A 21,987-nucleotide genomic window follows, 5' to 3' on the forward strand; every position below is an offset into this window, starting at 1 on the left:
GAAGTAAGCATATAAGAATTTTAATCAGTAAGTGCTTTCCTTTTTCCAAAGTTGGGATGTGATGAGGTGCCATAAATTCCGAAATTGGAGCAGTTGTACTGGCATAAATCAGATGAACAACTTTGGGTGATGTCACGTTTTTAGATGTATTTCTTAAAGGGATACTAAATCAGTTTAGGCTGATAACTACCGTAAAATACCAATCAAATGCCCTCTCACCCCCCTGGACATAAGGATAATACAGGGAATGTTGGGGCAGTGAACAAAAACTCGAAATTGGATCATGGGAAGGGGCACTTGCATAGGGGAGGGGGGGGGGTTGATTGGTATTTTATGGTATTTTTTTCAAAACATTTTCAATAATTTCGCAGTAAGAGGTCAATTATTAGAAGAGAAAATGAAGACCAGTCTTCTATCGTTTGAATTTCAGGCCAAAACCCCTGCGCCGGTATATCAGTGTGAAATCGTGAATCTTTAAGTTATATTCCCCTATTTGGCCCATTGTGGCTCGATAAAGTTCTTGACGCTTGCTAGATTCAGTCTTTGGCCCTTGTGGTCTATTTATGGTAAGAGTTGTTTTTTTGGTATTGTAGAATAGTTTTCTATTGATACAGCTTAAATTATGTTTCTCTTTTAGTATTGCTTTGAAGAAGTGGTTCATACAGTATAGGCAAACTTCATTGATTAAAAAGAGGGGGGTGGGCAGGGTGGGGTGGACTAGCCACGCCTGAGCAGACAGTGTCAGTTCATGACATTATGGTGTGCTGGTGCAGGACAAGACTATTAGTGTCACCACCTGTCTTTTCTGGCTATCCATGCCTCTTCTCATGGTAAAAGTGGCTTTTCTGGTATTGTAGAAGGGTAATTTTGATAGTCTAATTATTTTTCTTGCTGTGTCTAATGAAAACCGGTTTTATTATCAATTAATCTAGAGTGGTGAAAGCGCTATGCTTCTTGTGTGCCAAATGACCTGCCATGGGCGGAGGAAGCTAAAGGCGGCATAAAGACAGCACCTAGTTTGTGTTTCTTGCACAATTCTCACAATTTTTGACAGTATGTGCACCAGGCTAAGAAACTTCATCAGGTAACCAACATGTGTTCCTTTCGAAAGTGAGCAAGGGATAAACATTAGTAACATTTTTGCCGCTTATCTTGCATAAAGGTGGCCCAAATAAGTGGAATTGCTATGAAATCCTAGACTTCATGTGTACATCAAGCTTGTGGGTAGGTTCTGAAATTCAAAAAGTATGATTGCTACATGGATAACAGGTTTAAATGCTTTCATGGCGGAAACATTCTGGGAAGTGTTTGAGGTATGTTAGTTATTGCTCTTCACAGGGTTGCTCTCTATAGTTGTCGTTACCACATCTGTCAACAGGCACTGCTGTGGCTTTCCTTCTATGAAATTTACAATGAGGGCATCTATGACCTGCTGTTGCCATCAGCTGAGGCAGCCTCAAAGAAAAAAGGGGGCCAGCGACGTACCATTCTCAAGTTGGGTGAAGACCGGGCCAAACGTGCATTTGTGCGTGGGCTTGTCGAAGTGCCTGTGCACTCGGCCGATGAAGCGCATCGGCTGCTCTGCCTGGCACGCGAGAACCAGACCTTTGCCGAGACGCAGCTGAACTGCAGCTCGAGCCGTAGCCACTGCGTCTTCACTGTGCGACTCGTAGCCTCTGGGGTGGACAGCCGGGATGGTAGCCGGAACTGGCATGTCAGCACGTTAATGCTCTGCGACCTGGCGGGTTCGGAGAGGCCATCCAAAACTGGTACTGCTGGGTCACGGCTTCGCGAAGCTGGCCGCATCAACACCTCTCTGATGGTGCTCAGCCGCTGCCTGGAGGGCTTGCGTAACAACAAGGATGCATCCAGGAAGGCTCCAGTGCCCTTCCGAGAGAGCAAGCTCACCCAGGTATGATTGCATTGTAACGTGTCTAGATTTTGTTCACACCATTTCAGTAATACGCTGCTTGACATCAAGCAATTTTGTCCGTTTTGCTGTCTTTGAGCCACTTGTAACATGCTTTTACACTGGCATTTTATGGTCATGAAAAAGACTAACAATGGATTAGTCTTCAAGTGGGAAGGAGGGGTTGTTGCTTTATTTATTTCTTGCACAATCGAAACATTATGCAAAGTATGTATACCTGCAGCAGGCACATTGCAAGTGAAAATGTCGAAAAGTTTTTTTTGATTGCATTCCAATTTCAAGTGTGTAGTCAACAGCCAAGGGATTTGGACATGCCGTGGAAGAGATATATAAGTGGCAGGTTTAGTTGCCAGTTCAACTGAGTGTATCTCTTGAAGATGGCTGCAGTTTGACAGGCTTCTGTAAGTTACGTTCACGCAAACGTACATAGTACAGTGAAACCTTGGTAATTTGGATTTCACGGGACTGAAAAAGTGTCCGAATTAAGCGAATGTCTAATTATCGAGGGTTTCAAGAAAATGAACAAGTGTTTACATCGCCACGCTTTTATTTACTGAATGACTCAGCAAATTCTGTTATTATTTTGCTCAAAAGCAGTGCGGAAGCTGCTATTCTCATCTAGTAACTGATAAGTGCTCCCAGCGATAAAGGCCTTGCGACTTCCTGCGCAGCACGGTTGCGGCGCACGTGTTCGTCTGAGATGCTCTTTTCACTACCGCGCGCACATCTTCATTATTTTTTAGCGATTGCGCTGGTCGTCAAAAGACCATCTGTCCATTGCGATAGAGCCAGTGCTCTTTATCCTTGACAACTTTGCATTTATTCAAAACGAAACGACCGTTTGCTGCAACTGCTGAGGACGAAGCAGCCGCTATCGATGCAGTCATAGACGGCGACTACACAGCTACGAAGGCACGTGGCCGACGTTGTGTTATGCGCGGTGGTGAACGCAAGAAAAAGCTTTGAAGGCACAAATAGGGACAAAGCATTGTAGTGTTGCTGTCATTCACATATGAATTCCACTGATGACTGAGGCGATGCAGACTCCACTGCTTCGTTTCAGTTGGGCGCAAGCGCAGTTTCTCGTCTCTCGTGCTGCCCATTTGCGGCACTTGTCGAGATCTGAGAGTTGTCCAAGTAAGTCCAAATGAATGAGTTTGATTGCATTAAATAATGCTTACACCTGTAGGGTCCAGGGGACGGTTCTAATCTCCCAAATTAACGGGGTTTTGCTGTGCTTTTAAACAAAGGCCTTTTTCGCCTACCCCCACCACCTGCACTTGGCCTGTTGCATGTCTGCTGGGTTCAAATTCTCTCCAAGAAATTTTGACTGTTAAAGTAGCGCCAATGAGCACACCTGTGTTATGCATACTAATGAAATAATTGTGCCATAAAGTCTGCCCAATTATTTGTTAGCTTGAGGCTTCTCTAAAAGATACAGACCTAATGTGAGACGAGATATTGTATGCTCTATGAGAGCAGAGTTACGCAAAGGTGATTGAACTTGCATGCAAAGCAAACAAGTCTTTTGAGGGAAAGTCACATTCGCAGGAGCCAAGCTCGTTTCAACATGAACTATTGTAGCTGACTGGCACCACCCCTGGGGTCTACCAGCTTTGCCTCAGGCAATAGATCAATTGATCACCATTTCATTAGGAACTTGCGCATATGAGCTTCAGGCTTTGACTTGTCTCATTTCATGCTGAGGACAAAATAGCTGATGTTTCATCATTAGACACTTGAGAGCTGCGAAAGTGTTTTAATTTCTGTATGCCAGATGACACTGCAGCATGTAACGTAGGCTATGTGGAATGCTTTTTCGCTGGCGATGAAGGTATCTTGACCCTTTGGGTGTTTTTGCTGGGCATGTACGCGCCACTGATCCATCCTACATGGTTCTTGACCTACATGTGTGGCGCCAATCTTATATTTGATATTTTGCACTCATATTCTACACTACTGGTTGTTAAAAGGGGCTGCCATCTCTATGGAGTCACCCAAAGTTATTTAAAATTGTTTCTACTTACCAGTGCATACGACTCAACGTGTTTACCTCTTGAGCACTCGATCGCATGCTTGCGTGAGCGTCTGCTACCTTCAAGGCATGCAGTTTGAGGAGATGCTATCGTTTAGCATCAGTTCATCAGCAGCATCAGTTCTGAAGTACCAATCTTTTTTCTTTTTGCCTTCGGTTGCTGTATGCGTTGTCCCATACACTGGGGTGCAGTAGTTATTTCAAATGGCCGCATGCATTACCTCTTCTGTCAGCAACTGCTCAAGCGTTTCTTCTGGTGAGACGTGCTTTTGGGACAACAAATTGGTAGCCATGAATATCGGTGGACATTTTTCTCGATCTCTTCGTGTAGTGGAGTCGTGTGCATACTGTTGGTGCGAGTAAACAGACAAAATGTTGCTTGCAATACATTTTTGCTGTATTCATGAGTTTTCAATAGCTTCCTAATACTGGAATCTGCATTAAGACAATCACCACAGGAGCACAGCTTTTGTGGAAAAATTTAACCCTATAAGGGTTAAAATTAGATCTAGTACTTTCCGTCTAAAATGTTGACCTTGTGAACATTTGCGGTTCTTTCTAACAAGGGTGGTATGATTGCACTTATTCAGAGAAGAATGAATTGCTACTTTTTGCGATGTTGCGTCCACGAAGTTGTCCCACACCTCGATGTGACAGAGTCTGCAGAAAAATGCAGAAAAGAAATGAAACGGGGCTGTCTTCGGGAAAAAAACTGAAAAACAACCTTGGGAATGAAGAGGGGTCCAAAGAAAGAAAAAATCGCAAGCGAGGAGGAAACCGTCTCCCCAACTTGAACGGAGGGACAGTGGCCCAGACTGATGGCCAGATAGGACCAAGGGACAGAGAAAAAACGTTTTTGTATTGATGCTTTGAATATAGTAAACTGTTTCCTTTGTTACCAAAGATTTCTAGTATGTATCACTTCCTGACAAGTTTCCATTAACAAAGTGAATTCGAGAAAATATTACGGTCCACCTGTCAAGTCACCTTTTGCCCTCGCTTGATTATTGCATGCATGTGGTTGCCTGTTTGAGTGGCGCGTAATATTCAATGGCTTATTTGATTTACCTGATTTTATTTCATCTAGCCATTGGATATGTGCCACTGGCTGTGTGCCCATTCTTGGCCAGTCGTCCAGAATGGATACATGCTATTGTAATCCAAGTGGTATATAAATTGTTTAATGCAGCCAAATATATGTCATGCTTTTGTGCGCACACCTATTGCAGTAAAACCTCGTTAAACTGTACCCGCTTAAACAGTAGTTTCGTTTCAAAAGTGTTAAAGTGAACTTATCGACTCGGCGACTATTGAACATAATGCATTTTGTATCTGCGTAAACCGTACCAGCTTATTGCATATGTATTGGCTAGCACATAGTGTTTCCACTTTTCGTCACAAAATCATGGCAGTATGTCGGCCCAGCAGAACGATTCTGAGAGATCAGAATGGCCTCCAAGCGTAAACGCAGAGGGCGCTTGTAAGGGTGAAGCCACATCATCACTTTGGTGCCTTGCCAGAGTCGGAGCGTTGTGGCCCGTGTTGTGGTGTTGGGCAAGCTAGGACAGAAATGGGACGCTCAGCATGGAAGAAAAATTAGACATTGTTCGTACTATCGAACATGGCATGAAGAAGTCGAGCTTGCATGCGAGAGGGATCTACCGTTGACTATGGTGTGTAGCATTTGGAAACACGAAGAAGTTGGTGGGCAATGCTGCTGCAACTGGAAATATGTCGGCTATGAGGTTCGACTTTTCGCCATCGTTGCCTCTGTTATTGCCAAAGTGTCGCCTAACGACACGAAAAGCGACAGCACGGGTGATTCAGGCTTGGCAGTGGCACATGTTGCGCGTTACCGTCAGCCAGGGTGTTCGACGAAAAGAGGGGGCTGGTGAAAAAGCTGGCTCGTGGCTCTAGTGAGTTTGAGGCCGTCGTCGTTGCTGCTAGCCCACCGCAGCATCAGATGAAAATAACATGCTTTTGTCACGCGAAGTGCATAAATACTGCATAATTTCTGCCTTTTCATCACAATCTCTCATAGTTCCATTTTTTATAAGTAAGTGGGCAATCTTGCGCTATTTCGGTTAAGCAGTACTACCGTTTAGCGTATACTTTTTCCGGCTAACTACAGTTTAATGAGGTCTCACTGTTTCGCCATTTCCTCCTTTTACAAGCATCCAACATTGCTTGCGCATTGCACTGCGCATCCACCTGAATTCGTATTTGCATTTCAGCATTAGTTATGCATGATGGTAGTGCATAACCAGTCCGTGAGATTATGGTCATGCACCACACGGCTCACAGCTTCAAACATTGCTTGATACCCGCCGTGGTAGCTCAGTGGCTATCTGCTGAGCATGAGGTCGCGGGATCGAATCCCGGCCGTGGCGGCCACATTTCAATGGGGGCGAAATGCGAAAACACCCGTGTACTTAGATTTAGGTGCATGTTAAAGAACCCCAGGTGGTCGAAATTTCCGCAGTCCTCCACTACGGCATGCCTCATAATCAGAAAGTGGTTTTGGCACGTTAAACCCCATAATTTAATTTTAAAGATTGCTTGACATTACATGTTGCATAGGATGAAAATGTACAATTGGATGCGTTATTTAGTTGTGTAGCATTCAATGAACTGTTCCACATAGGTGTTGCTTCAGATATGATTCCAAGGTGTGCCTTGGATATGCATATTTTTTCTCTGGATTTTTGTAGGTGATGCAGGCCTACTTCACTACACGTGGGCAAGTCTCTCTGGTAGTCAACATCTGCCCAGCCATGTCCATGCTTGAGGAGTCGCTGAATGCGCTTAAGTTCTCGGCTGTTGCCATTGAAGTGGTGCCATTGCAGCTGGAATCGCGCCATGTTCGCTGCAAAGAGGCTGTTCGTCGGCTCACTGAGCGGTGGCACCATGCAAGTGGAGGTGAAGGGCTTCATGTTGGTTCCCTTGCACCAAATATGGCCGAGGACGTAGCAGCACTTGCGGCCTTGGATGCAGATGATGCTGAGGAGCTCTTCGAGACCATCGAGGCACTCGAGCGGGACCTGGAGGACACCCGAGGCCAGCTCAAGTGCGTGTTCATTTGATTCATCCTGCTGTGGTCTTGTTGCTTCAGCCAGTGTTATTGCTTGCTGTTGTCAAGTAGTGTCACGAATTTGGGCACTCTAGAAACTGACAGGAGACAGCGTGTACATGATAGAAAAAAAAAACACTTATATAACAAATACGAGTAAAAAAAGACAACAAATACTACAAACAATAACTTTGTAAACATGTGCTAAATCTATGTCCTAGCTATTAGTAATACACAACACTCCAACACTTAAGCTACAGTCTCTCAGTTCCTGATAAGGTAAAGAACAAGCAGTCTGACAATTACGACGTGCACAAGACGCTGTCATTGTAGCTCAGACGTGGTGCAGACGTTAGCCTTCATCGATTTCGCTTGACTGGGCTGGTTTCTGCATTGGTGGCAGTGCACCCGAGGCTTACGAGGCACAGACCTCAGCCTTCGTCGATGTTGCTTGACGGGGCTGGTTTCCACAATGGTGGCAGGGCACCTATGGCTTATGTGGTGCAGGACATGGTCGTACTCTGTAGTGCGCCTGGTCGATGACGGGGCTAGGCGGTTGCCTCTGTGGCACTGAATGGTGGCAGGTGATGGCTTCACAAGGCTGGACTGAGGCCTTGGAGCACTGCCATGGTACCGTAGCCAGGGTGCAGGAGCTGGAACTGTCGCTGGCAAACTCTTAGGTCCCCTCTCCATTCTAGGTCTCCAATGAATCCCAATCACGTCGCCAGAGCACAGTTGGCAATGCGTTGCACCAGTCCATGTCCGTGTCAGCACTGCCCGCTCATCTATCTTTGCCTTTTTTTTAATTTTTTCCTCTTCTCTCGTGCTTCAAGCGTTTCACGTGCTTCACACATCAAGTGTCCAAAAGGTGCCCCCAACTTCGTTTCACCGACTGGCATCGTCGTCATCTTCACACATTCACCCTGCTTTTGCATGTGTTTCATCAGTCACTCATGACAAACAGCCCTTGTATTTACAGTTTCCAGAGCTCCAATCTTGTATCTGAGATCTTTCTAGGAGACAGCACCTGTTATAAGCCCTGTGCATTTCTCCAAATGCAGTTGCATTTGGACCAAAAAGTACTGGTAATGCATGTCACGCCTGTATACTTTTAATTAGGGGTGTGCAAATACCAAATAGTATAGTTTGAATTGAATACTGAATCCAGTCAAGAAAGCTGAATGTCAGAAAATTTCTAACAAAATTTAATGCTTAACATTTTGGCCAAGAAAATACGGTACTGAACAAGCTTGGGAGTCTCGTAGCATTGCAAAACAAGGATGTAGCAAGCTATCAGTAACTTGGATATATAGAAATCAAGACTGTGATATTGTTACGTTATGGTGACAGTGAAGAACGCGGTAGTAAAACCGTGAATCACGATGCCCACAAAGGAAGTGACACTCAAAGCATGATAGTGGTGAGCACAGTTGGCCATCGTCAAACTCTGATCAGTGGGTCAAGCATTTCGGCTCTTATACATGAGTCATCGAAGGTTCCAGAGTAATTGCTGGTGCCCGCTTGTCTTCTAGTAAGCACTACACAATTCGAGTCGTGCATATAATCAGATTACACAAGCTTCGGTGACAACATACAACGCATAGAACCATCGATGACATTCAAGAAACTTCCAATACATGCAGGCGTTCCTGTGCTGAGCGATAATGTTTAACATTTATTAGCTGATGAAAAACGATCACTTGAGAAAGATAAGCACACATGTCAATATACAGTACAGTCTACTCTTACTAAAGGGGCCCTGTACGACATTTTATTGAAGCCGAGAAATATGTTTGAAGTTAAATTGGACTATTTGAGAAATACTTTGCCACAAAAATTACTTCAATGCATTCAGCTGAAGCCTAGTCAATGTCCCTTACACGGTGTTTCCGCTCCTTCAGTGACTTGCACTGTGTAGGTTAAGGCAGAGCAGGGGTGCCCACAATTCTCCACCTACTGACCGTGGCGCGTAGCTCAACACATTTGAACTGCACGTTTTGGATGTTGACATAGATGCTATCATTTCTGATTTTGGTACCTATGACGAGACACACGCTTGTCTTCAGCAAGCAGCAATGTGCTCATCGCAGCACTTTGCAGGGGTCATGGTGTCTATGCTATTTAGCAGACCACATCCACGTGCAAGTGTGGTGCGTATGCACAGCACTTGCTTTGTGCACGACGGAGCTTGAGTGCCTACTTGCACTCGTATGCTCCAGCCCGACCGTGCTGCATGCTGCAGACTAGCTTTGTCCTGCACCAGCTTGACCGACAGATATTAGCCACATCCACTTTGCGCATTTTGAAGCACTATCAATAGCTCAATATGAAGTGAAGTCTGCCAAGGCATCTAACCAGGAGCGGCCAGGAGTGAGCGCGCACTGGCATGCGTGTGTGTGCTCTGACCTCAAGTTTAACATGGTTTGAGGCTAATTGAGTGTTCAAAAGTACTCGGAATCTGAATCAGCTACAACACCAATAAGCAGGGTGGCCAAAGTTTATTTCCTACATAGGCGGCCGAGTGTAAACAGACGATGATTGGCTTCTTCCAGAAGTACGTAATTATTATTGAAATCAAAAAACAGATTTTCACTTACTTCAGCCTGCTTATTAAACTTTACTAAACTCAATAAATATACATAGTAACAGTAAGAAGCGCAATGATCATAACATCCTTCTTGTTTGGTGACAGCTATTGGCCAATAGTAGCCGCATATGGGAATCTGTTATATTGCAAAATAAAGCATCCAGAAAAGAGTGAGGAACATAGTTCTGTTGAAAAGGGAGAGTTTGAGAAAAAAAGACTTTGCACTCCACGGGCCATGCACGACTGCAAAATCTGGCTGAGATGTTCACAGCAGTGTATGCTATCCGTGGACTGTTTTTTTCACCAAGCCCGAAAGATGGTTGAGTTGCTATTTAAAGGTAGCATTAAATTAGTATGCCAGCTGCGATTATGAATCACTTCTACAATATGAAAGTCTGGAAAATATTTTTTGTGGATTTGTGGAAGAGAATCAAGCACTTTTCTTTTTCTCTGAAACTAATGAATTAGTGATATTCCGTTGTACTGAATACCTATGAGGTTCCTGTTTTAATGGTAGTAAAGTAAAACTCTTGTTTGGGCTAGTTGGTTTATGCTTGAATGAGTAAAGGCAAGGCACAAAAGACCAGCGCTGAAGGACACAATTGACAGTACTGGCGCCACACAGTGGTGGACCTATGTTTTGCGGCAATCTCATTTATTGCAAGGAATGTCTTGTTTTTAGTTTTTCTCCAAAATACATGAGGGTTACCCAACTTTACGGTAGGTGGAGTATTGTAGGGCCAATCTGCACGACAGAAAAGAGCATGCACCACGTGACACGATCACTGCTCGGTGTGTAGTCGGCGCCGACAGCAAATGGCAGGCGCCGTCCACGCCATTTCCTTGCCAGATTTGGCGCGATTTGTCACCCATCAAGTTCTGAAATCAGGACGGTCACGACAAGTTCTTGGCTCTCACTCCCCCCACCTCTGCCCTCGTTCGTCCACCGTCCGCGCAAATGCACTTAACAGGGTCGTTACACTTTCGCACCTGTAGTAAACAAAGCAGCATCACATGTCACATGCCTGCAGACAGGAATGTCTGCTCGCTATATTAAAGGGAAAGCTGTACTACGCCAACCAGCGAACCATTTCGGCTCGTCGCGCCGTATGCCGTATGCAGGCAGTCGTATGCCATATGCTGTGGCCGACCAACGACCTTGAGCTGCCGTTGCCTGGCAACGCCGCAGCCGCGCTCCAACAGATGGCGACGCCGTCGCCGCTTGCTCCACCAGATGTGCCGCTGGGGTAGAGGGAAAGGAGGTGCCGCCTTGAGCGGGGTATATATGCGCTTCGCCTCACTGTATTTAGTCATTATGGAGAGCACGAAAGAGACTCACAACTGCAGAACGAAGTGAGGAAGAGACAACGCGCTCAAGAGACGCTAGAAGAACGCACCGCACGACTCGAGAAGCGTCGTAACGAACTTGCGGCTAGAAGTCGTGCCACGTCCCGGAGTGACTCAACTGTGGAAGAGACTGCTTTTGCAGCTCTTGCTTTCGCAATTCAACTAGGGTTAACCAGAGCTAAACCACAGGCAATTTTTCTGCATATTTTATACTGGCCAACAGAACAGAATGGCCAGATGATCAGTAACATCAGTCGTTAGTGGCGTTATGTTTGGAAGTGCCCTCTACACTACATCCCGCCTTGTTACAAAGGTGGACTAATTACAGGTTCAATCTTTTTGGTGTAAAAGCATGTTGACCCAATCGAGTGTACCGCAAACAGCGACTTCGAGTCCGGGTGTGCACCGTCCCCGGGCAGTCTGCATCTGGTAAGGAAGGCACATTTTCCAGCTGAGCCTCTGGAGAAACCACACCGCCAGGCTCAGCAGCAGTTCTCCCACACTGTCAGTTGTCTCCACTGTGTCTGGCGCTGGCGACAGTTTTCTTGCACTGTCAGTTGTCTTCACTGTCTCCGGCACTGGTGACAGTTTCCTTGCACCTCCGCTGTCTCCGGCACTGGTGACAGTACCCTCGAACCAGGTGACTCGCTATGAACAGCAAAGGGAGCAAGCGGACAACAGTTCTGCTGAATCACACCGTTTTATTTTCCACCACGTAGCATCACGGACGCTGACTATGACTAAGCACTCGAGCAGTGCACCTGGCATCTGTCACCCAGACGCTGTGGCCAGGTTGTAGACCTGGTAGTGGTTGAGCACCATGGTGAAGGTTGCAGTCTGTGGTCTGCCTGTGCCTAGCAGCTTTGTCGTGCTCTGTGAAGGTTCTATGGTCGGGTTGTTTTGGAGTTAGATGATCACAAAGTTTTGGTAAAAGGGTGCGCAGGTGCCGACCCATCAAAAGCTGAGCAAGACTGAAGCCTGTTGAACCGGGAGTGTTCCATACACCAGCAGAGCCATGGGATCGTCGACATTCTTCCTCCACAGTTCCTTCACCATTTGCACTGCACATTCCACTTCCCCATTTGACTGCGGAAAATCTGGGCTACTCGTGCAATGAGTAAAGCTGTATGTCAATGCGTGACGAAAACTGTGGTCCGTTTGCATCGAAGACTTTCAGGCATGCCAAATCGGGCCATAATCACTGATCTGCTTGACATTCCGCACAGTCAGTAGTACTTCTGGAAACCTTGAATAGTCGTCGACTACTAACAGGAAGTACTGACCTTCAATATGGAAGATGTCTGCCCCCACTTGTTGCCATGGGAGCTCTGGGGTATCTGTCCGTATCATGGGTTCTGCCCTCTTCTGTCCCACAGTTGCCCATTGCTCACACTTTTCGACCACTTCCTTAATCCTGTGGCTTATTCCAGGCCACCATACCGACTTGCGGGCTCTCTCCTTAGACTGAGCCATTCCGAGATGACTTTCGTGTACCATTCCTAAGACCTCCGCCTTAAGAGCGCCAGGAACAACCAGTCTACCTCCTTTCAACAAAAGTGAGTCGGCAACCGACAGTTCACTGCGGTATTTCTAGTGCACTGACAAGCTTACTGTTGGTCTTGTCTTAGATGGCAAACAGTAGTTGCAGAACTTGACCAAGGCAGAGCAGACGCCATCAGATACTTGATGCCTTCACATGGTTTCCAAGTTAACGGGCACGCTCTCGCCAACGGTGTCCACGATCACTTGCATGTAGCTTTCAAGAGAAGCAATTTCATCAATTGCAGCGTCTGAAGAGGGGAACGGAGCTCTTGACAATGTGTTGGCAGTAGCTAGCAGCTTGCCCAAAACGTACAGTACCTTGAACTGATGGCGCTTCAACTTGAATCTGCAGGTGTTGTATCCTGGGTGGCAGCAAATCTACCTCCATCTCGCCCAGAAGTAGTTAGCGTCTGATGGTCGGTTTCAACAATGAATAGGAGGCCCCAAAGAAATTTGTCAAAATGCTGTACGGCCCACGTGACAGCTAAGGCCTCCTTTTCAGTCCGGCTGTATCTCTGCTCAGGCTTAGTGAGCTAGCATGAAGTAAAGGCCACCGCTCGTCTTTCGCCCCTTGGTTGATCATGCATCGGCAGAGACCACTGTTGGGTGAGTTGAGTGATAGTAGGCCATGCAGGTTTTCGAAAAAAGCATACCTTTTACTTTTTCAAAGGCTGCTTGCTGACGTGGTCCCTACATTCAGGCTGTCCTCTTGATCAGTTCTCGAATCGGGGCCGACATGTCCGACAGATGTGGCAGGAATCTTGCGACATGATTTACCATTTCCATGAATCTTAGAACGCCTCCAACATCCACGGGTGGTTCTATCTTCTGAACAGCTTCAATTTTAGCTGTCTGGTGGGATGCCATCTGCAGAGACCACAACACCCAGGAATTTGACGCTTGACACACCGAACTTGCACTTTACCTTATTTAGGGTAAACCCTGCCTGGTGTAACTGGTCCAACACCTTGCAAAGTCTTCCGTCATACTCTTCTCGATTGTAACCAAACACCAAAATATTGTTACGTAGGAAGACGCAGACGAAAAGCTATGTACAAGTATATTTGCAAGAAAATACGCTGCGCTTGGCCAAGAGGCAACAGCCCGCGCTAGCTTCTAATCGTCGTCTTTCGTCGTCTTACTGCTCGGCTCTTCGTTATTGGAAATACTATCCCGTAGCACTATCCCCGGCGGCAAAAGCGCCGTCCCGGAGCGACTAAAGGCCAGAGTCTGAAGCAGTGTAGTAGGTAGGTCTTGAGCCTACTGACAAACACAAGTTAATGATATCTTAGTTGAAATCAAGAAAAAAACATGGGCATGTGCAGGACACGTAATGAGGAGGGAAGATAACCGATGGTCATTAAGACTTACGGAATGGATTCCAAGGGAAGGGAAGCAGTCACTACCTGTCCTAAGTAGATGTATTCCCTTATCATTTCCAGTGCCTCACTACCTATCGTAAACTGCTGTTCTCTTCCGAGACTGTTAAACATTACTTTAATTTTCCCCATTCTTCTGCTTTGCCTCTCAAGGTCAGTGAGCATGCATTGCAATTGGTTCCCTGAGTTACTCAACAAGGCAATATCATCAGCAAATCGCAAGTTATTAAGGTATTCTCCATTAACTTTTATCCCCAATTCTTCCCAATCCAGGTCTCTGAATACCTCCTGTAAGCACGCTGTGAATAGCATTGGAGAGATCATATCTCCCTGCCTGACGCCTTTCTTTATTGGGATTTTGTTGCTTTCTTTGTGGAGGACTACGGTGGCTGTGGAGCCGCTATAGATATCTTTCAGTATTTTTACATACGGCTCGTCTACACCCTGATTCCGCAATGCCTCCATGACTGCTGAGGTTTCGACTGAATCAAACGCTTTCTCGTAATCAATGAAAGCTATATATAATGGTTGGTTAAATTCCGCACATTTTTCCATCACCTGATTGATAGTCCGGATAATGGTGTATTGTTGAGTAGCCCTTACAGAATCCTGCCTGGTCCTTTGGTTGACAGAAGTCTAAGGTGTTCCTGATTCTATTTGCGATTGATTACCTTAGTAAATACTTTGTAGGCAACATTCAGTAAGCTGATCGGTCTATAATTTTTTCAAGTCGTTGGCGTCCCTTTTTTTATGGATTAGGATTATGTTAGCGTTCTTCCAAGATTCCGGTATGCTCGAGGTCATGAGGCATTGCGTATACAGGGCGGCCAGATTTTTCTAGAACAATCTGCCCGCCATACTTCAACAAATCTGCTGTTACCTGATCCTCCCCAGCTGCCTTCCCCCTTTGCGTAGCTCCCAAGGCTTTCTTTACTTCTTCCGGCGTTACCTGTGGGATTTCGAATTTCTCTAGACTATTCTCTCATCCATTATCGTCGTGGGTGCCACTGGTACTGTATAAATCTCTATAGAACTCCTCAGCCACTTGAACTATCTCATTCATATTAGTAATGATATTGCCGGCTTTGTCTCTTAACGCATACATCTGTTTCTTGCCAATTCCTAGTTTCTTAATCACTGCTTTTAGGCTTCCTCCGTTCCTGAGAGCATGTTCAGTCCTATCCATATTATACTTCCTTATATCGGCTGTCTTGCGCTTCTTGAGTAACTTCAAAAGTTCTGTCAGTACTATTCTAGCTGTAGGGTTAGAGGCTTCCATACATTGGCATTTCTTGATCAGATCTTTCGTCTCCTGCGATAGCTTACTGGTATCCTGTTTAACGGAGTTACCACTGACCTCTATTGCACACTCCTTGATGATGCCCACAAAATTGTCGTTCATTGCTTCAACACTAAGGTCCTCTTGCTGATTTAAAGCCGAATACCTGTTCTGTAGCTTGATCTGGAATTCCTATATTTTCCCTCTTAACGCTAACTCATTTATCGGCTTCTTATGTACCAGTTTCTTCCGTTCACTCCTCAGGTCTAGGCTAATTCGAGTTCTTACCATCCTATGGTCACTGCAGCGCACCTTGCTGAGCACGTCCACATCTTGTATGATGCCAGGGTTAGCACAGAGTATGAAGTCTATTTCATTTCTAGTCTCGCCGTTCGGGCTCCTTCACGTCCACTTTCATCTATCCCGCTTGCGGAAGAAGGTATTCATTATTCGCATATTATTCTGTTCCGCAAAGTCTACTAATAACTCTCCCCTGCTATTCCTAGAGCCTATGCCATATTCCCCCACTGCCTTGTCTCCACCCTGCTTCTTGCCTACCTTGGCGTTGAAGTCGCCCATCAGTATGGTGTATTTTGTTGTCACTCTACCCATCGCCGATTCCACTTCTTCATAGAAGCTTTCGACTTCCTGGTCATCATGACTGGATGTACGGGCGTAGTTCGTACAACCTTCATTTTGTACCTTTTATTAAGCTTCACAGGACCTGCCACCCTCTCGTTAATGCTATAAAATTCCTGTATGTTACCAGCTATATTCTTATTAATCAGGAATCCGACTCCTTGTTCTCGTCTCTCTGATAAGCCTCGGTAGCACAGTACGTGCCCGCTTTTTAGCACTGTATATGCTTCTTTTGTCCTCCTAACCTCACTGAGCCCTATTATATCCCATTTACTGCCCTCTAATTCCTCCAATAGCACTGCTAGACTCGCGCCTCACTAGATAACGTTCTAGCGTTAAACGTTGCCAAATTGTTTGCAAAAATTTTTTACTGTATTCGTGAGTTTTCAGTAGTCTTTTACTACTGGAACAGCAATTTAAAAAATTGACGACAGGTGCATGTTTTATTTATAAGAAAAGTTTGACCCTCAAGGGTTAAGAGAACGACATGTCTCTTCACCCTTGTGGTTTTAGTGGCACATCCACAAATAGGAGGGGGTGCTGATAAGTTCCTGACTGACCAGAATGGAGAGAGCCAGAGTTATGAAACAACATATTTATTTGGCATAATCTCCCGTGAGACTGATGCGCTTGGTAAAGTGCAGTAGCAGCTTTTTTAAACCTTCCAAATAAAGTCCTTTGGTTGGGTTTCAAACCACTTCTCCGCGGCATGTTTGACATTGGAAATGTCCGCAACACGTTGCCCCTTTAGGTGTTTCTTCAAGTTCGAGAACAGATAATAGTCTGAAGGGGCCAGATCAGGTGAGTAAGGGTGATGGCAGACCAATTGGAAAACAAGGGTGTTCAGTCTGAAAGCGGCATTGTTGGAAGTTTGCACAGGTGCATTTTCATGCAAAGAAAAAGGGAAGAGTTTCTTTAATCAACAACTCTACGACATTTCATCTGTATTGCCTCCTTCAGCTGCTCCATGAGGTTAGCATGATACTGATACTTTCAGGTTAGCCTGAAAGCCCGTCGAAACACTCGCGAGCACAACGCCGACCAATTCTCGGGGGGGAAGAAGGGGTCGAGCTTCCGTGGCCCACTATCCAGTAATAGTAGTGCCCTGAGGTCAACCAACAGACTACAGTTGACTCCCGATAATTCGAAGCCGCCCAATTGGAATTTTCGGTTAATTAGAAGTGAAGTGCTGGTCCCATCAGTTTTACATGTCTTCCTATAGAAGAAATCGCTCGATAATTCGAAGTCCTCATCAAGTAATATTGTTTAATTGGAAGTTAATTTTCAGCCGGGATCCTCGAGGTGACCGTCATTCTTTGGTAGAATGTGCAATTTTTCAAGTGCTGCAACAGTTCCGTGCTCCGCGTTGGTGTCATCGCCACCGCAGCCGCCCGCAACGCCATCCTTCTTGGAGCGGCGCGATTATTCATTGCTACGGCTGCCGTGGCCTCCACGATCAACTCCGGCAGGAGGCGACGGAGGCCACGCGCGGCTGCCGCGCGTGGCCGGAGCCGATCGCAGAGGCCACGCGGGTGCCGTAGGTGCACGCAGCGCTGGCAGTGGCGAGATTGTGCGAGATCAGTCTTGCAGCGTGCGCAGCGTATGTCGAGGCGTGTGTTGGTCGAGCGCCTTTGTGCGGGAAGCTTGTGGGCTAGGTTGTTTCACGGGTGATTCGGAATTGACTGTACCTAGTCACGCAGTTTATAGCCATGGCAAACCGTGGCTCTTATCGCACGCTCGACCTGGCAACGAAAGTCGAGGTTTTTCAAGGAAGTTGAGAAGGGAGGTGCTGCCAAACAAGACATAGCACGGAAGTACGGGATCAAGCCGAACACGCTCTCAAACTACATCAAGAACAAGCGCACAATAAAGCGGGAGACACACGGTCCGATTTGATGTCCGATCCGGCGTCCGACGCGCCGGAACGGCAGCCGGAATCGAGGTGTTTTGCCGTGCCGGAGCGCCGGATCGGGCATCCGGCGTGCGACAAACCGGGCACATTTTCATCGTCCGACGCGTCCGACAACCGCACCGTCGTCTGGCCGCAGCCAATGACAGCGCGGCTGGCATGTGACGTTCCCTCCACGGAGGCGGCGCTGGCTGGCCGGTTTCTCGCAGTGTTTTTTTTTTTCCTTGCCTGCTGCAGTTTGTTTCCGACACGAAATAGTTACTAGTTCAGTAAAATTATCTCGACGTGTGCCTGTTACTCAAAGCAACGCCTAGTACACTAGGACTAGGCTACTGGCGCGGTCAGGAGACGCGACGCGAGGGCATTTCGCGGGCAGACAGCACATACCGACCGTCTGAGCGAGGCTGCTCGCTTTGCTTGCACGTTTGCCCTTCGCAACGACTGCGTCGAGTAAACCAATTGTATTTAATTACGGGCGACCTAAGTGTACAGTGTTAATTGTTTTGGCAAACATAAGCGCTCTTCGACGAGCTCGGGTTGGATCGTAAGCGCCGTCGACCGCGGCGTCTGCCTAGCTAGGCCTACCGGCCCTATCGCTGGCTGTTAGCGGAGTCGTCAGTGGACGACGGGCCGTCGTGAAGTGTTCTGTCACTCGCAGGGGCATAACGTTATTGGAAGTGCTCGCGTAAAGCGACGCAGTGTTGTGCAGAGTTGTTTATATTGCGTTTCTCGACATGGACATGAACTCAAGCTGGGGAGCTGGATGTGGGCGGAGCTTACGCGCCGCTCAATCTTTCGGATGCACGCACCGTGTGTCCCGAATCGTCGTATGCCGCATGCCGGAGCATGCGGCGCCGCACGTCGGATCGGACGCCGAATTGTACCGTGTGTCTCCTGCTTAATGGATGCATTTGAGAACGACAAGTTCAAGACTTCTCGGAAGCAAATGCGCACCGGCGCTTACCCAGAGTTGGAGAAGGCTCTGCTGGTTTGGATTAGGGAGGCCAGGAGCAACAAACTTCCTCTCAGCGGAGACATCGTTGCGATGAAAGCCCGAACGCTTGCAGCAATGTTGGGGATCGATGACTTCGTTTCGTCAGATGGATGGCTGACGCGCTTTAAAGATCGCCATGACCTGGTTTTCAAGAGTGTGTGTGGTGAAAAGGCGTCCTTTAACCAGGAAACATGCACCACGTGGAAGGACGGAAAGCTGCGTGAATATCGCCGAATACAGACCGGAAGACTTCTTCAATGCAGATGAGACTGCACTCTTCTATCGGCTTCTACCAGAGAAGACCCTGACATTCAAGGATGACGACTGTGATGGGGGCAAACGCAGCAAGGAGAGAGTGTCGGTGCTGATCGCGGCAAACATGACTGGCACGGAACGATGTCGGTTACTTGTGATCGGGAAAGCCGCGAAGCCGAGATGTTTTAAAGGCGTGAAGACGCTGCCTGTGGACTATGAGGCGAACAAAAAAGCGTGGATGACGGCCGAAATCTTCAAGAGCTGGATAAGCAAATTGGACCGCAAGTTTGCTGCTTCGAACCGCAAGGTGTTGTTCCTTGTCGATTACTGCAGTGCTCACGTGAATGTGCCAGCCTTGAGTGCAATACGCCTCTCATTTTTGCCTGCAAATACAACGGCTGTTTTGCAGCCAATGGACCAAGGCATCATCAAGAATGTTAAAGTCCTGTACAGGCGGCACCTCCTCGAGCGCATGATTTTGTGTATGGATAGCTCCACAAAGTACAAGGTGAGCCTGCTTAGTGCCATCCACATGTTGGCGCGAGCATGGGATGGTGTGAAGCAAGAAACAATCGCGAACTGCTTCAGGGCTTGCGGTTTTGTGGCAGCTTCTTCGGAGGATGCCTCTGAAATTTCAGCGGAGGAAGCGTCAATTTGGTGATGCTCTCGGGGACGTCAATTTTGACGATTACGTCGCCGTAGACAAGGCGGTCGAAACGTGCGGTGCGCTGACGGATAGCGAAATTGTAGATTATTAGGCCCAGGAAGCGACCCAGGAAAGCGACGATGACGTTGAAGGCGAGCCGCAACCTAAGGCTGCCGATGTAGCTGTGGGCCTTGCTCTCGCGGAGCGCTTCTTTGCCGCTGAAGGTAACGCGGACGAAGCGTTCCGCCACATCTACAGCCTGCAGAACTTGCTTTCAGCAGCGCGATTCGGCAAGAAGCAAAGCAAGATGACCGACTATTTTTCTTAGAGAAAATACTCGATTTTGCCACAAATAAAGTGCTGTTTTTTGTGTTTTGTGCTTAATTGGAAGTTCGTTTAATTCGAAGTTTTTTGCGGTCCCCGTGAACTTCGTATTAACGGGAGTCGACTGTATATACTTTTCCCCAGAAAATGAATGCCATGACTTTTGGGGCCAATTTCTGGGTGTGGAAAGTGTTTGGGTGCAGGGACCAACTCTGGCGCTATTCCTTCGCCTGTTCCTTGGCTTCAGAATCGTAGGTAGGTGTAGAGGCACGATTCATCCACGGTCACCAAACTAGCTAAAATGTTGTGTGGCTTGAAAATGGGTGAAAATGGTTTTTAATGCTGGAGATTACAAATCCAACACGATCCCATAAGATCTTCAGTATCTGGGCTATCCTTTTTGCAGATATTTGCCAGTCTTTATTAATCAGCTTGCGGACAGCATTGCAGATTGCCAGGTCAGTTGAAGTTGGGGGGCCAGCCAATGCAGGGCTCGTCTTCAATGGTGAAATGCCCAATCTTGAAATGAGATAACCAGGTTTTGACAGTGCTGGTAGGAAGGACGCTTCACTCCAGTGTTCATGACATCTCAGTGGGAATGTCCTTTGCCGATTTTCCTTGGCAAAACAAATTCATAAAGGTCACCATCACACTTTCTCACTGGAAACTTGCTCAAGAATCATAAACATAAGTAACTGTGCAAACATCAAATATTAGGCTGTTACATGCCCCCACACATTTTACTCTTTCATATGGAAGACGGCAAAGCCTGGAACTTATCAGCACCCCGTCGTACAATAGTCGTGGGAAGTTGTGTGAAGGCCATGGTGGTTATCTGTTCAGTAATCAACAGAGTAAGGTAGTTAGTTCCATGTGCTTAAAAGTTCGTGTTTGTGTGCACAATGCTTCCATGTGTGCAAAATTTTATGCATTAACAACTTGTCAACATGGGGAGGTGCCTCCACAAGACATACGGAAGCAATCACCATAATCCATGCCCATTCACACCCTCTGTTAGCAGTATATGGCACTGCCTCAACCAAGTTTGTTCATGATCCAGAATCAAAGCTCTCCTTTTGCCAAGTGCACGAACATAAGATATGTACTACCTTATGGTGTGGTTGAGGCATTATTTCAATCTACAAATTCCCTTGCACCATGTGTTTTCATGGTTTTCTATTGGTGCTCTTATGGGATAAGTTTGATGCTATCTGGACTGAAGAGTTAGCGCAGCTCTTGCGACAAAATTAGTCGGAGTCCTTCTCGGTAGGTAGCATGCAATGCAAGCGTATAGTTTTAGCATGTGTAGCTGAGATGCAAGTATTCTTTACGTCCTGTGCATGTGCATTTCAACTGCACGAGATTTTTATCTATTTGGAGCTCCTATGCATGTAAACATATACCTTATACCGTTTGCAGCGAGACTTTAACCCAAGCCCAGTGTCTGCATATTGCAAGTTCATGTGGTGGCATTTTAACCCTGCCAATTCACTTGTGAGCCCCTTAAGCAAGAATGAGACACCATGTCAGAAGACATTTTGCATTCACATGACCTGTAGCTTTAGCACATCAATACGCAACGTCTCGTGTGAGCAGTACACCAATGCCTTCCAGGTGGGCACAGAAGATGGCTGCTGCAAAGGAAGCCCAAGTCAATGACTACAAGGGCCTGGTGAAACAGTTGGAGCAGGAGCTGCGAAAGCAGCGCGATAGTGCTGACCGGGAGATGGCAATTCGCGTCCGCAATGCCTGCGAGATCACACGGCTTGATCTCTACCACCAGGTAATCATACCTTGTACACTGCACAGCTCTTTGCATTGTCCAAATGTCCAAGGCAGCTCTAGCGCACTGACGAATTTGCTGTCATTCAAGTGTTGGCACTGTGATGTTTTTCCTTCGCCCCCTACAAACTGTTTTTCATTTCTCCTCATGGTTGTGTGCTCTAATCAGTTATTTTTCTCTTCTCCATTACAGTTAAAAGGACTGAAACGGTTATGACAATTTTGTACAAATGTACTGAGTCGTTAGGGTATGGCCTCCTGATCATTAA

At 46.7% G+C, this 21,987-nt stretch overlaps 1 protein-coding gene across 7 annotated transcripts in view; it reads left to right on the forward strand.

Annotated features, from left to right (window-relative positions):
* LOC139053473 (kinesin-like protein KIF20A) overlaps positions 1-21,987 on the forward strand; it is a 73,226-nt gene that overhangs the window by 14,696 nt on the left and 36,543 nt on the right. For all 7 annotated transcript variants that reach the window (XM_070530450.1, XM_070530449.1, XM_070530455.1 and 4 more), the window contains exons 6-8: positions 1,379-1,912; positions 6,677-7,032; positions 21,551-21,719. In XM_070530450.1, coding sequence (XP_070386551.1) covers positions 1,379-1,912; positions 6,677-7,032; positions 21,551-21,719 — 1,059 coding nt within the window. The remainder of the gene's footprint in view (positions 1-1,378; positions 1,913-6,676; positions 7,033-21,550; positions 21,720-21,987) is intronic.

This window comes from Dermacentor albipictus, unplaced genomic scaffold (genome assembly GCF_038994185.2).
Source record: "Dermacentor albipictus isolate Rhodes 1998 colony unplaced genomic scaffold, USDA_Dalb.pri_finalv2 scaffold_133, whole genome shotgun sequence".
Lineage (NCBI taxonomy): Eukaryota > Metazoa > Arthropoda > Arachnida > Ixodida > Ixodidae > Dermacentor > Dermacentor albipictus.